The 14,517-nt window shown below is 51.6% G+C and overlaps 1 protein-coding gene across 3 annotated transcripts in view; it reads right to left on the reverse strand.

Annotated features, from left to right (window-relative positions):
* Nucleotides 1-14,517, reverse strand: part of SSBP3 (single stranded DNA binding protein 3) — a 165,323-nt gene that overhangs the window by 23,358 nt on the left and 127,448 nt on the right. The window contains exons 6-7 of one of the 3 annotated variants that reach the window (XM_020987834.2): nt 973-1,053; nt 2-61 (exon numbers count right to left, since the gene is read on the reverse strand). The exons of 1 other annotated variant lie outside the window; for it this stretch is intronic. In XM_020987834.2, the coding sequence (XP_020843493.1) occupies nt 2-61; nt 973-1,053 (141 nt within the window). The remainder of the gene's footprint in view (nt 1; nt 62-972; nt 1,054-14,517) is intronic. One more of the 3 variants, XM_020987835.2, reaches the window with a different exon arrangement.

Genomic DNA, 14,517 nt, shown 5'->3' on the forward strand with positions numbered 1-14,517 from the left:
CCTGGTTTCCCATTCTGATGGGGGGCCTGGGGCCGCCTGCATATCGTGGTGACATAAAGGGCTGTAATTACAGGAAATTAATTCAATGACAGCCTGTATTCAGAGCACGTGGACCAACAGAAGTCGATCATCAGGTAGGCCCAGCTACGGTGTGCTTGGCAACACCTCTCTCTTGGCTTTCTTTCTCACTTGCTCTTTTGTGGCTGCCTCTTTCCTTCTACCAGAAAACCTTCAGAGGGGGGCAGGGGGCGGGGGGACACACCGTCATAGCCGCCAAAGAGAAAGTAGATCTCTGGGCTCCCGGCTGCTTTGCCCTAAGGCTTAATTCTCCTGGGCCTGGAGACTGGCCTCAAGAAGAGGTGGCTGAGATAAACCAAGGATGTCAGGGGAGCTGGGCTAGGGGCAGAGGTTCAGATGGGGAGACCCTCTGCTACCCTTGGCGAGGGCAAAAAAAACAAAAACAAAAAGAAAAAAAGGTCTTTAAAAAATCAAAAAACCAAATTGAAATGAAAGTCGAAAACCCGCAACTGAAGCCAAACACGCACGCGCACGCGCACACACATACGAACACATGAGAACCACCAGGGGACAGGGGTGGGGGGCAGGGGGCACAACGGGACAGCCTACCGCGAAAGGAGCCCATAGGAAGCTTTTTGAGCGGGGGCGGGGGAGCAAGGAGGAGAGGCCAGCAGTATGCAGCTGAAGGGGGGACCCAGCCCCCAAAAAGGGAGTGAGAAAACATACAGGGTGGGGTGTGGGGAGGGGTGGGTCCTTCTGTGAGGGCCTGGCTCAGAGCTGGGAGGAAGGCCAAGGAGGGAAGATGCTAACTCCTGCAAAGTCTTCTTGGTTAAAAGGAATTGTTCTCAATGGAGCAAAACTCAGTGGGATGGGGGCAAAAAACCAATGGTTTCTTTCCATTTCTTTGTTTCTTTACTCCCCAGGCGCCCTGGGCAGAGCTATAGTGTCCTTTACCTGACTGTGGGGTCCCATCATGCTGTTAGCATTGTGTGGTGCAGGCTGTGCGTGGGGCGAGGGCTGGGAACCCGGAGGACCCTGCGAGGTCAGACAGTAGAAGGAGGTTATAGATCATAGCACATGGAGAAGCGCAGAAAAAAGCTTAATGAAAACAAAACAAAAAAACAAAGAAAAAAAAGACAACCAAGGTGGGGGGGACTGGAAGGGGGGACGTGTTGGCTCTTTGTTGGGGGAAGAAGTGGAGTGATGGGGGCTCGTTTGCTCGTTAAAATCACCAGCTGGCTGGCCATTAAAAGGGAAAAAGAAACAAAATCAAGATTGACAAACACATTAATAAAGGATTAAAAAAAACCCCAACAACAAATAAAAACCAAGCAATTGAAAGAAAACAGACCACACTGTTCAAACCATACGGGGAAAACCTTTCCCAGGAAGCGTCCTTTTCTGAGTTTGCCATGACCAATACTTTGGGGTGAGACTCAGAAACAGAGGGGAGAGAGACACATGGTCTGAACCCAGACTGGCCCCCTTACTCACAAAACTGGACCATTTTGGGGTGAGGGGTGGTGGTGGTGGTCCTGATGTCCACCCCCAGAAATTGAGATCGAGATGGAGTCCTCAGGCTGGGTCACTTTTCCCCAAAAGACCAGCTCCAGCTCCCCCCCATACATCCAGCCTAACTCTTGTGGCTGGAAACATTCTGTCTGGGATGAACAAACTGTTCTGAATTAGGGGGGACCTCCTTTATAAAGAGCAGCGCTAACCTCCCCAAGATGAACTGCTCACAGAAGCCACCTTCTTTACCCATCATGCTCACTATGTATGGAGGCTAAGAAGCACAGTGATCCCCCTGTAGGGTTTTTTCCTCCCCCTTCCCTTTTTCGCCCCTGGTCCCAGACCGGCCCTGTCCCCCGCCTACAGAGCAGCAGGCCCTGACGTTACATTGTGGGGTGGCCACCAAGGGAGGTGGGCATGCTGAGCTCAGAGGCCACACCGAGGCAGAGGCACCATGGAGGACACCCATCTCTTCAGATGGCCCCAGAAGGGGGCTCAGCCTCCCAAACCAAGTCAAGAGATCTTGTTATATAAAGGGTGGGAGAGAGAGCACGTGAGCAAATGTTCATTAAGTGCCGAAAATACACAGGAAGGCAAAGACAGCCCTGGCTCTGTGGGAGCTCCAGAAGACAATGTGCACACCACTACCTCCAATCAGATCTGGACTGGATAAATGGCTGATATGCTACAGGGCCAACAGAAGGAAGGCAGCAGTAAGGGAGGAAGCGAAAGGCAGAGAGAGAAATGAAGAGGTGATCTGGTCTGATCTGCTCATTGTACAGATGAGGAAACTGAGGCACAGAGAGCAGATGTCATTCAGCCCAGACCAGTGACAGCAGAGTCAGGATTCAGACCCAGGTCCTCTGACTCTGGCTCACATGATGTGAGGGCAAAGCACTTTACACATGGTGTTTTATCCTCACAATGATCCTGGGAGGCAGGTGCTATAATCCTCACCCCCATTTTATAGGTGAGAAAACTGAGGCAGACAGCGGTGACTTGCCCAGGTCATACAGCTGGCAAGTATCTGATGGAGAATTCAAACTCATGATGCCTTCTGGACTCCACACTACGACCCAGATGCTTTGTAAAATAATGCAGAGGGATGGAGGTGACTTCTGAGGGATAAGATCCTATCGTGCTGTGAACTCGGGCATCACTCTCCCACCGCCGTAGCACAGGGCTCTGCAGGCACCTCCTCAGGTGCGATGTGAAAACGGAGTCTTCATACTAGAGTTCGGAGTCAGAAGGGGTCAACCCTCTTGATAGAGAGGGAAACAGACCCAGAGAGGCGGGGGGGAGATGATTAAACAGCAGACAAGATCAGAACCCGGGGCTTCACACCAGTGTCAAGACACCGGACACCAGATGTCCAAGGGCTCAAGCCTATAGAAGACAGAAGGTCCGAACCAGGAGAGATGCCGAACAGCGACTGTGACGAGTCAGAAGGACCCTGGGAGGCCTGTCTGTTCAACTGCCCTGTCTCCTACGGGGAGGGACGAGGAGCAAAGGCAGGAAGGGCTGAAGAGGCACCGCCAGGGCGTGTGTGCAGAGGGTCGGGGCGCCTGGGGAGCCAATGTGGGTTCGTTCCCCCGGCGCGCACACGCATGCACGCGGCGTTCCCTAGCTCCCGTCAGGAACGAGCCTCGGAGCAGATGTTCCCCTACCTGCCATGTTACTAATTTCAACAAGTGTGCGCCTTTCTAGCGGCTGCCAGCACGGTTTGTTACCATGAGCAATTTTCTTAATTAACAGACATTAATTAGCCATTTAGCAATTTTGCAAGCATTTGTCTAGCAGCTTTCGTAAACATGAACACCACTGAGATAATGGCACTGATTAGAGGGTCCCCTAATTAACAGTACAGGGAAGGAAAATTGAAATCACATAAATTAGAAAGGGAGGGGAAGTTAATGAAGGCAGGACATATTTGCACCTGCAAGTCTTTTGTACAGCGGAAACTTGGGTGTAATGTAAACAAGATAATTTAAAACCAACCCAAAAGAAAAAGCAGCGCCAGGGAGGCAGGGAAGGTTTCTGGTGAGGTCCAGCAACAGTGATTAAAAGCAAGGGAAAGCAGCATTTGGCCCAGCCAGCAAGCTTCATCTTGGGCCTCCCAACACCTCAGCTGAACACGCTCTTAGCAGCGGTGTGCCGCCAACCACGCGGGTGATGGTGGCCAGCCCTGTGGGTGACTATGGCCAGGCCACGAGCTGACACCACAGTCAGATTAAAGGTGACCATCACCAGCCCTGGCTCTGAACTGGAAAAAGAGCATTTCGATTCTGAGGAGCCAGAAGCATCCGCGTCTAATTGATGAATGCTCATTGTTGGGAGGCTGAGGGCCCCAGAAGGTGCCCCTCCAGCTTGGACAGTCTGTACCTTCTCCTTAAGTTCTCCTCTGATGACTCCCCACATATTTTCACATCAGCACTGGCCCATGAAGTCAAGAGTTCTCATCCCACCCCTTGGGATTTGGAAAGGACCTTAAAGTCACCGAGTAGAATGGAGACTCTGTGAGGACAGGGACTGTTTGACATAAGGTCACAGGAACCTCAGGGGTTATACAGTCCAACACATCACTGTACAGATGAAGAAACTGAGACCTGAGGAGGATGAGTGACTTGTCCAAGACCACACAGTATCACAGTGTCATCTTTGGGTCTTTATAGTAGGTGCTTAATAAATGCTTATGGGATTGAATCACAACACCCACGGTGGGAAGCCCAACAGAGACTCCCTGGCAGAGCGGATGAGCTCTAGCCTGATACTGTGATGTGCAAGGGCTGCGAGCTCAACGTTGATGACCACTGTCCTTCCCGCTGCTGGACAGCTCCTAACAGGCAGACCTCAAAAGCGTGGAACCCAAGGATGGAGAAATGGAGGCCCAGGGAGGTTAATGATTTGCCCACGATCACAGACGGGGAGCAAACCTTGGAACTGGGATTCAAACTCAGGTCTTCTGACTTTACCATTGCTCTTCTATTGAACCAAGTTGTTTCCCTGTCTTATTTTCCCAAGATCTTTCAAAGTCCTGTTCAGCTAGAAGGCTCATTAGCCATCAATACTGATGACTGATTGTTCCTTCATGAACTGGTGTGTGTGTGTCTGTGTGTGTGTCTGTCCGACCATTTCCGCCTTCCCTACTGCACAAGGCCGGCAGGAGGTCAAGCGTGAAGAGCCGTGCAAACGTATTATCCTTCTCAGTAATAAGATCAGAGGCTCCCTCCCAGCCAACCTTTGCCGTTCTTAGCTTCCTCCTGACATTCTGCACTCGGAGGCCCTTCCGGCTTTGTCCATCTGTGTCTCCAAAGTCCTAAGGGGGCCTACTGATCAAGTGCATTACAATGTTCTGATTTCTGAGAAGACTCCTTAGGGCACAGCTTACAGATGAGGAAACTGAGGCAAGGTTATACTGGTTTGTAGGAGAACTAGGACTTGAACCCAGGTTCTTTGATCTCAAATGCTGTGTTTTAATTCACTGCAATGTTGCTGAAGTGAGGACTATGAAAGACTCAGACTATCCATCAGAGGATTTCCTCGACCCCTCACCAGAACAAGAGTCCTCTTCTTTGTCAAGTCAAGCCATCTTTGGGTTTGGGAAGACCCCCAGACCAGGGGTCCTCACCTTTACTCTACCCATTCTCCCCAGGCTGCCTGATATCGTTCCCTTCTCTAATCAACTGGTGTCGAATGACAGGAGCTGTGACCCAATCAATGTCTGCCCTCAGCAAGGAAGGGTCCATGGACCCAGTGAGCCTGCCCACTGGAGGGCAGATCAGAACAGCCCCCTGCCTCTCTTTCCTTCCCTGAGGGGCCAGTCACAAAGAATCTCTCTCCCTCAAGTCATTTAGGAGCTCCCTTCAGAAACCAGCCAGATCTCCAAATCAGTCGTCCTCAACCCCTTCTGCCACAGGGCGCCAGGCAGTGCCTGAAAAGCCCCGAGTGTGAATCCTACACCTCGGAGTCTTACTGGCTGGGTGATCTTAGGCAAGTCCCTTGTCCTGGCTCTGTGCCTCAGTTTCCTCATGAGGAAATCTGATCTCAATCAGATAAGGACAACAGCTATCTCACAAGGATGTCGTGAGAACTGAAATAGGATAATATACGTACAGTGTTTTGTTTAAAGCCTGACACACACGTCATTGTTGTTGTTAGATTTACCATCGAGGCTAGACTGCCCTCCACTGGAAACTGTAGCTTATCTTATTAAATGATGTCACCAAGAAGTGAACACAGGACTCCAGATGGGGTCTGAACTGGGCAAAGGGAGGACAGCACGACTCTCCTGGAAGCTCTGACCCTCTTAAGGCAGCTGGAGATCCTACCCCCTGCCCTACCCCCCTCCTGACTTAGAGTGAGCCTGTGGTCCACTAAAACCCCCAGATCTTCAGATGATTGGCTGTCTAGCCATGCCTCCCTCCTCTTACACTTGGGAAACTGACTTGTTTCTGAACAAGTCAAAGATTTTCTCTCTCTCCCTATTGAATTTCTTGAGAATGTTTGGAAGCCTGACTCTCATCAAGTGGCTGGCCATCCCCTCCTAGCTTTAGGGAGCCGCTAATTCACTAGGCGCGCTACCTCTGTCTCTACCCAAGTTAATGATAAAAGCCACAAGAAACACAGGGCCCAGTCTAGATCCCTGAGGCACTCCCCTGGAGACCCTCCTGCCAAGTTACCATCTGACTAGTAATGATTCCTATTGCTCCCAGGAATAAATACAAAATCTTCCATTTGGCACCCAAACATTTTTAGCCTTCTTATGTGGGATTCCTGTCCAACTCAGACATACAGGACTCCTACCTGATCCTCCTCTGACCTTCCATCATCTCCCACCTCCGTGCCTTTGAACATGCTGGTCCCTCACCTAGAATGCTCTCCTTTCCCAGCAGGGCCTTTCAGAAGTCCTGGCTTCTGTTTAGCCTCAGCTCAAGCACTGCCTCTTCCAGGAAGCCTTTCCTGCTTTCCCCACAACTGCTGACACTGCTCCTTCTAAGGAAACTTTCCAGTTACTTAGTATTTGTCCTGTATGTTCTAACACAGATACATTGTCTCCACCATCAGAATGGGAGCTCCATGAGGGCAGTGCTTGGTTTTGTTTTTTCTTTGAATCTCCAGTACTTCACACAGGACCTGAACCCAATAATAATAGTAATAATAACAACAACAGCAAATTGCCTTTGTTATAGTAAGTTTTGAGTTACAAAGTAACTTTCATGTTACTGTATTTGACCCTCATGACAAAGTAGGTGCCATTACCATAGAAATGTAAGAATGAAATGGTGATTTTACAAATGAGGAAACTCAGGCTGGGAGAGGTTAACTGACCTGTCCAAGATCAGTCACGTAGCTAAGTAAAAGTCTGGGGTCTTCTTGATGCCAAATCCAGGGCGCTAACCATTTGGCTTAAATGCCTGTTGATTACCAAGCACTTTTAAGAATACAGAATGTAAGAGCTAGAAGGAAAGTCACAGGTGGGTAAACTGAGGCCCAGAGTGAGGTAACAATCCTCATTCCAGGCTGGTGGAAAAGTCCTTCCTTGCCTCTGATGAGCACAAACACTGGCCTTTGTAGCCAAGACGTGGAATGAAGCCTGACTTTCCTTTTGCCCTAGTGAAGGAGCGGGTGAATTTGCTAGAGAGTGAGCTCCCCGTCTTAGGAGGTCTCCAGGCCAGGCTGGCCTTACAGACACAGCTGCTGCAGAGACAATCCTGCTGCAGTCTGGCAGCATGGACCAGTCGGAGCCCGGAGCCCTTCCAGTCATGGCTAAGTGCTGGTGGGATGAACGGAAAAGAACTGTCAGAGAGCCCATGACTGCCTGTCTGTACCTTTCCTACCATCCATGGAGCTAAAAACTCAAGCAACCAGATGATAATAAAAAGCAAAGTACCACCATCATGTAACCTCACTTACTTTTCAGGTTCGACACACCTCCACTAACTTATTTGAACCTGACCACCTTGGGTGGTTAAGCAAGGCAGTGGTTATTATGCCCATTTTATAGGAGGAAAACTGAGGTTAAGGTAGCTGGCAAAAAAAAAGAGAAAAAAAGAAAAGCGGGTGGAAGCTAGGCTGCCTAGGCTTTCTTTAAAAGCCAAGCTGAGGATTTGTATTCTATCTTAGGGGCAAATAGGGAGCCACTGAAGGCTTTGTGGGGAGGGAGGATATGTGAAGGGAAGAGGGAGAGAAGAAGAGAGAGACACAGAAGAACACTACTGCTTCCCTGTTGTAGGAATGTCACTTGGGCTGAAGAGGGAAGAAATTTACTGAGGGTCAGTCTTCAGGACTGTTCCACTCTCATCTGAGTTAAATAAGATTCTTGTTGATGGGGCAGCTAGGGCGCTGTGCTTAGAGTTAGGAGGATCTGAGTTCAAATCTAGTTTTTCATTTATACTTAGTAGCGGTGCGCCCTGGGCAAGTCACTTAGCCCCGAGTGCCTCTTAAAATACCTTTTCTTGTTAACACTGACTGAGTTCTAAAGACATGGGCATTTGTCTGCCATTCAAGCCTCTTCACTAGAGGGGGATGACACCTCCACTCTCCCTCCCTAGTTTATTATTCTCTGCACAAGCCCTGCCTTAACTCATTGGCAAGCATGGTACATTGGAAGAACACATCCTTTGACACCAAGAAGCTGGATTCGAATTCTGCCATCGCTCTTTACTATCTTGAGTAACCCTGGGTAATTTGCTCAGTTTCCTCATCTATAAAATGAGGAGGTTGGAGGAATCCAGCCCAAGATCTAGGAACCTAGAACTAGAACCCAGGTCTACAATTTCAAGGCCAGCACACGCTCTCTGCCCTTGAACTTGCACAGCCTGGCTACGCTGGGCCCATTAGAAAACACTCTAGACATCCGGGAAGCCACAACTGGGCTCCCCCAGTGGAGAGCCTGCTATGGTTCGTCTCCAGAAGCCTCCCTCCAACCTTCCTCCGGGAGTGAGACCATTTACCCTGGCCAGAAAGCCCAGGACCAGACAACCAAACTGCAGGTTTTGAAGACATTCCCATGGATTTCCAACCAGCAAAGAGAACGCAGGTGTTTCTGTCCTGTTCTTTCCCCCTCTCTGCCCCGATGGGGCCTGGGAGTCGGGATGGAGAAAGGAAGCGGGTCTGAAATGGGCCACGGGGAGAGATGATGGATCCGGCCAGCTCGGGCTTCCTGAGCAGAGGAGGCCTGCAAGGCTTGCGCAGAACTCGCCGCAGACACCCCCTTTTCCACTGCTGGAGTGATCTGGCTCAGGAGGAAGAAGAATGGACCGAACAGAGAAGGCCAGTGGGGGGGGGGGTGGCAGACACTTGTCCTGCTAGGCCCCAGGGGGCAGACTGGGAGGAGGGGGCAGATTCCAGCTATCTGTGAGGGAACACTTACCAAGAGCCATAAACATACCCTAAAGCACCGGGGTTGCCTTCTGATGCAGGGGGTAAATCCCTGGCTCTGTCCCCTTCCCCCATCCACTTATCCAGACAGGTGAACCCAAACCAACAAGGTGGTTCGTCCATCAAAGCCTCTGGGCCCAGGTGCTCCCAGTTTTGAAGGCTTCTGGAGACGAATCATAGCAGGCTCTCCGCTGGGGGAGCCTGGTTGTGGCTTCCCAGATGTCTAGAGCGTTTTCTAATGGGCCCAGCATAGCCAGGCTCTGCAGGTTCGAGGGCAGTTTCGAAATCACAGTTTTCAGCAAACAGGGCGTTCATTAGAAGGAGGATGGAAACAAGGAGGGAACGTTCTGTCTGGGCTGCGGGACTTAGCGGGCCTGTCCCATACAGACGGGAGGGTCCCCGGCCACGAGGGGGCTCTCAGAGAGAGACAGGGAGGGGCACCTGGATGCTGCGACAGCATCACTACTAAAAGCTTGCGCCTCGGCTCCTGTAAGGGAGGGACCTCCAAGGCCAACCCTGCCACCCTGGCTCTCTGACTCCCAGTTCAGCATCCTTCCCCTGCACATGCAGGCCACACAAAGGCTGAGAAACATTTCACCCCCTAGCTGCGCCACGGGGAGAAGAACATCGGGAGGGCCATCTTTGTAAGGTCTCAGACTCAGCAACGATGCTGGCTGCCTGCTCAAATGTAAACTTCTTAAGGGCAGAGGTTATTTCAGTCTCGTCGGTCTCCTCAGCCCCAGTGCAGAGCTTAATAAAACTCTTGCTGGTAACACAGAACTCTAAAGAAACAGGCATTTGTCTGACATTGGAGGCTCTCCATTCCAGAGATGGCTTCTCCACACTCTCCCTCCTTGGCTTATTTTCTGCACAAGCTGCGGAGGTAGCTGGCGTCAACGGTAGGAATGACCAGGTTTGGGGGAGGTTTAATGAGGTGGGCCCAGATCTCAGGGGTTTGAAAGCAATCTCTGGGCAGGCCTCAGTGAAGCAGAAGGGCGCAGGGGCAAGTAATTTCATTTCCCTGGGCCTCAGTTTCCTCATCTGTAAAACAGGAGGCTCAATTAGATCATTTCGACCTCCAATAACCAATCACAGAATCCCACAGTTTTGGAGCGAGAAGAGATCTCTTTCAGGCCTTCTAGTCCAACCTCTAGCTGAACAACGGTCCCCCTTCGTCCCTCCCCCAGTCAGGACCCTGGCAGCCTCTGCCTGCCCTCAGGCAGCCCAGCTCACCCTAGGACAGCCCCCATCAGGCATCAATCTGCCTCTTCTGGCGTCTACTTCTAGGGATGTGTGTGTGCTGTGAGATGGATAGAGCCAACATTCATTTATCTGTGCTCACTGAGTTCTCAGCAGACCAGCAGAACCCCTCCCTCCTTCACTTTACAGCTCAGAGAAGTCATGGGGATAAGGGGGCAGAGCTGATACCCTTGGAATCAAAGCCTGGAAGGGACCTCAGACCACCCAGAAAAATTGGTAGCTGCCCTAGAGCTCCCCAACAAGAGGCTTCCAGCCCCCGCCCCCCTTCTGAGCTTCTCTCAGGCCTCCACTTCAATCTCACCTTCTGCAGCAGTCTTTCCTGGTCCTTCCCTTCACCGCTGGAGCCTTCCATCTGAAATGAGCTCCTATTTACTCCTGCTGGGCATGCTCGAAAGCAGACACTACCCTCTGATCTCTACCTGATGGGGTGGTGGAGGCAGTGGGCCTCTACCCAGCCAGGGAACGCAGGGTCCTTTGGGCCTTGGGAAGCTTAGCCCTGAACAAGGTCTCATGCAAAGAGCCTGAGAGCTTTTAAAGACCTGGGTTCAAAGCCCACCTCTGATGCCTATTCCTTGATCCAGACTGGTCATAATGATGTCCAAAGTCCTTTCTAGCTGGGACAGTCTATGTCTGACTCTAGAATCCAGGCCTGTAGACTCAATCCCATGGATGGGAGGACAGGAGCTCCAAGCTCAACCCCTTTCAGAGGGAAGGAAGAATTGACCCCTGGCTCTATTTTCTTGGACAAAAGTTTTTTGATTGAAAAAAAAAAAAGAATCCAGGGAAGGAAACAATCTAGTCCAGCTGAAGTCGAGGGTAAGATTTCCATAGAAAAATGCAAGAGTTAAGGTAGGGCTGTTCTCTTTCACACATTCTCTTACTCTGCCAAATTCTGGCCACCTGCAAAGGCCCAGATTCCATCCCACTTTCTCCCAGACTGCTCCAGGGCACACACTCGTGTGTGTACACCCCCTCCCCCCCACCCACTCCCCAAATGAGATGACATCTGTAAAGCTCTCATTAGCACACTGCTCGGTACACAGTAGGGGCTCATTCCCTTCTCTTCTCCCCCGAGCTGAGATTCTGAAGTGGGGGTGAGGAAGACCATCCCCGACAGGGGGACCACCCATGCAAGGGCCCAGGGATCTTGCACACCAGCTGGACAGCAAAGAAAGCACGGGAAATGAGGCTGGAAAGACATTTGGGAGCCAGACGAGGACGATGATTCAGGGCACGTCCTCAGGACCGATCCTAGGTGGGCTCTCAGAGAATGCTGAATGACTAAGCAGAGGAGATTCCACGCAGAATCCCCTCTACCCCCATAATATACTGTGTGCCCTGTGGTCCTAGTGGACCTCCTACAAGACAACTTGGCATAGAAATCACCGCCTCCGCTCGCCATTGGAGGCCCTCTTGTCCAGAGCCCCACAGTGTCCCGTTTCAAAGGGGAGCCTCCTAAGATCAGAACTCTGGGGTGGAAGAGATACCTGGGCTGCTTCAGTACAGTGCTTGGAAACACAACTCTGGGCTTTGACGTCCCAAGACACGGGGATGAACTCTGGCCCTGCTACTCTCCCTGTGTGACCCTGAGCAAGCCCCCTCATCCCTGCAGGCTTCCACCGTCCTTCACTAGGGACACCAGGGCCAAGATTGGCTTTCTGGCTGCTTCCTTTAAGACAGAGTACCTCCCAGAACCAAATGACTTAGGATTTCTCCTCCCCTCCCCCCCAAATCCCTTAGGGGGAATGCAAGGGAGGGGAGAGAAGGAGAGAAAGAAAGCTTCAAAACAATTCATGCTAACCCTCCTCAACTGAATGTGAAGGCAAGGCCTGTGTCTGGCCTTTCTCTGCATCCCCAGTGCCTGGGACACAGTAGGGGCTTAATAAATGCTTGTTAACAGATTTAGGGAGGAGAGAAGATTCCTGAGGTTCCAGAATGGCAAAGGAGGAATACGGAACAGGGAGAGAGTACCAGGAGTGTGGGGAGCAGGAGGAGCCTTCTCCAGGAGGGGGAAGGTGGCAGAGAGAGGCTGCCTGGGCTCAGGCCCTGAGCTTGGGGCTGGCTGGGAGGGGGAGGGAAGCCAGCACCTGGCGGCCCACCCTCACTCAGCACAGCGAAGCCATCCAAGCCCACAGGATGTCCGGGTCTGGGGAGGCGCCAGCTTGTAATGGGACTCTGTTGGAAATGTTCTCCCCTCTTGCCCCTCCAATTCTTTCTTCAAGCAGCAGCTGAAGGATTTGCCTCCCCCAACGCCTTGTTTCACAGAGAACCAGCATGTCAGATGCTCGTGGAAAAGACCTAGACGGATGCCCTCCTGAGCAGAGCCTTAGCTGGGGCTACAGCCCCAGGTTTTCCAGATGAGGAAACTGAGGCTCAGAAAAGCAAAAGGATTGATTTACCCAGGGTCATGCTGCCAAGTTGACCTGTAGGCCAGCCTAGGCCTTTGGGCCTGGAACACAGCAGATGCTTAATAAATGTTAATTGAATGACTGATTGATTGAACTTCCTTTCCCTAAAACCTCATTTTGAAGATGCCCCAGAGGTGTGAAGCTAAAGGGAGAGATATACAGTTCTGTATATATTTTTTTAAATAAGAGGGGGATGGGGGCAGCTAGGTGGCACAGTGGATAGAGCACCGGCCCTGGAGTCAGGAGAACCTGAGTTCAAATCTGGCCTCACACACATAACATTCACTAGCTGTGTGACTCTGGGCAAGATACTTAACCCCAACTGCCTCACCAAAAGAAAAAAAAAAGCAGAAGAGGGGCATGGGGGATGGAGAGAAGGCATTAGGAGTGAACACATCTAATCCCCCTCTGCCGCACAGAGAATTGAGGATTTAGAGCAGAAGGGACCCAAGAGGGTACTTCACTTGGTCCCTTCATTTTACAAATGAGGAAACTGAGGCTAAGGAAGGCAGAATACCCTGCCCCATATCACACAGACATTAAGTGGTAGGTTCAGGATTTGAACTCAGGCCATTGGACCATGGCTCTTGGGCTGGAAGGGACTCAGAGGCCTGTGACCAAATATCTTTATTTTATATAATGGGACACTATAAATGAGGCCGGGAGCACGGTCAGGCAGTAGAAAGCTCCAACACCCCTCCTTGGACTCCAAACCCGGCCCTCCTTTGGATCAGCAGCTTTTCTGTCTCTTCTATACACAAAGCCTGTCAGGGAGCCACAGGTCGGGGGAGGAGGGCTGACTGGCTCTTCAGAGCCCCCAGCTGCCAGGCTTCTAGTGCCAAGGTCTCTGTGCGTTAGGGGGCAGCATTGTCACACCGATGGGCCCAGCCGGGAGCTCTGTCAGGAAACACACGCACCCAGCCCCGCGGGCTACAGAACCACGGCTGCCCATCGTGCTCAGCAACAGGCAGAGGGAGAGGCTTCCTGGCCTCACGGCTGCTTGTCATTCAGAGGCCACTCATTGGAGTTTGGAGAGCAGGCTAGCACACACACCCGTGCACACACAGAGACACGGAAACAAACCCACGTTCATTCTCTCTCTCTCTCCTCCTTCTCCCCTTTAATGCTCCCCCCAATAGCAACCTCCCCATCACTAGGTACTGAAGCCCCAACTGTTCAGAAGGGAGGGGGAAAGGAGAGAGAGGGGGGCCCCAGCTTCATAGTCCCTTGGCTGGGAGCCTTTTGTCCAAGGCTGAGAATAGGAGAATGGGTCCGTCTGCCGCTGGAGAGACAAAGATAAGGCTGGTGCCTTGTGACCTTTGCTACGGATGGTTCAGAAGGGGAGAAAAGCCTCATTCTTCCTGAGTCTGAGACACTTTCTTGAAGATGCTGGGGACACGGAAAAGGCAGCAAAGGTGGAGAGAGACAGAATCACCCAGCGTCAGAGGTGGAAAGGAATCTAACACTCAATTTACAAGAGAGGAAGCTGAGGCTAGCTGTCCAGGGGACTCAAGTCTCTATCTCACCAAACCTTGACTACCTTCAGTGGCCATATCCTGGACCATGGAGGGAAATTCTGGCCCACCTCCCAGCTTCTGGAAAGAGAAAGAGGTTAGATCTCGGAGAGATGTTGGAACAGGCCGGGAGGGGCTCCACCACGCCTCCCCCTTGACTCTGGCACACAGCCCAGCAGTTGGAGAGCCCAGCCCACACCGTAATCCTTTCTCAGAGGGGGTGAACCAGACCGTCTGTCAGTCTTGGAGGAGGGGAGCCAGAGCTGGCTGGGGCCTGGGGGAGGGGCCGCAGAGGCTGGAGCAGCTGCCGCTCTCTCCAAGGATTCGTGATCCCCAAGTCCAGTGAATTTCTATTTCCCATCCTTGTGGGTTAATTCTTTGGATCTTGGATTGTCTCACTATATCCTGTATGGAGCCTTGCAGTG

Source organism: Phascolarctos cinereus, unplaced genomic scaffold, assembly GCF_003287225.1.
Source record: "Phascolarctos cinereus isolate Bilbo 61053 unplaced genomic scaffold, phaCin_HiC Scaffold_5;HRSCAF=322, whole genome shotgun sequence".
Lineage (NCBI taxonomy): Eukaryota > Metazoa > Chordata > Mammalia > Diprotodontia > Phascolarctidae > Phascolarctos > Phascolarctos cinereus.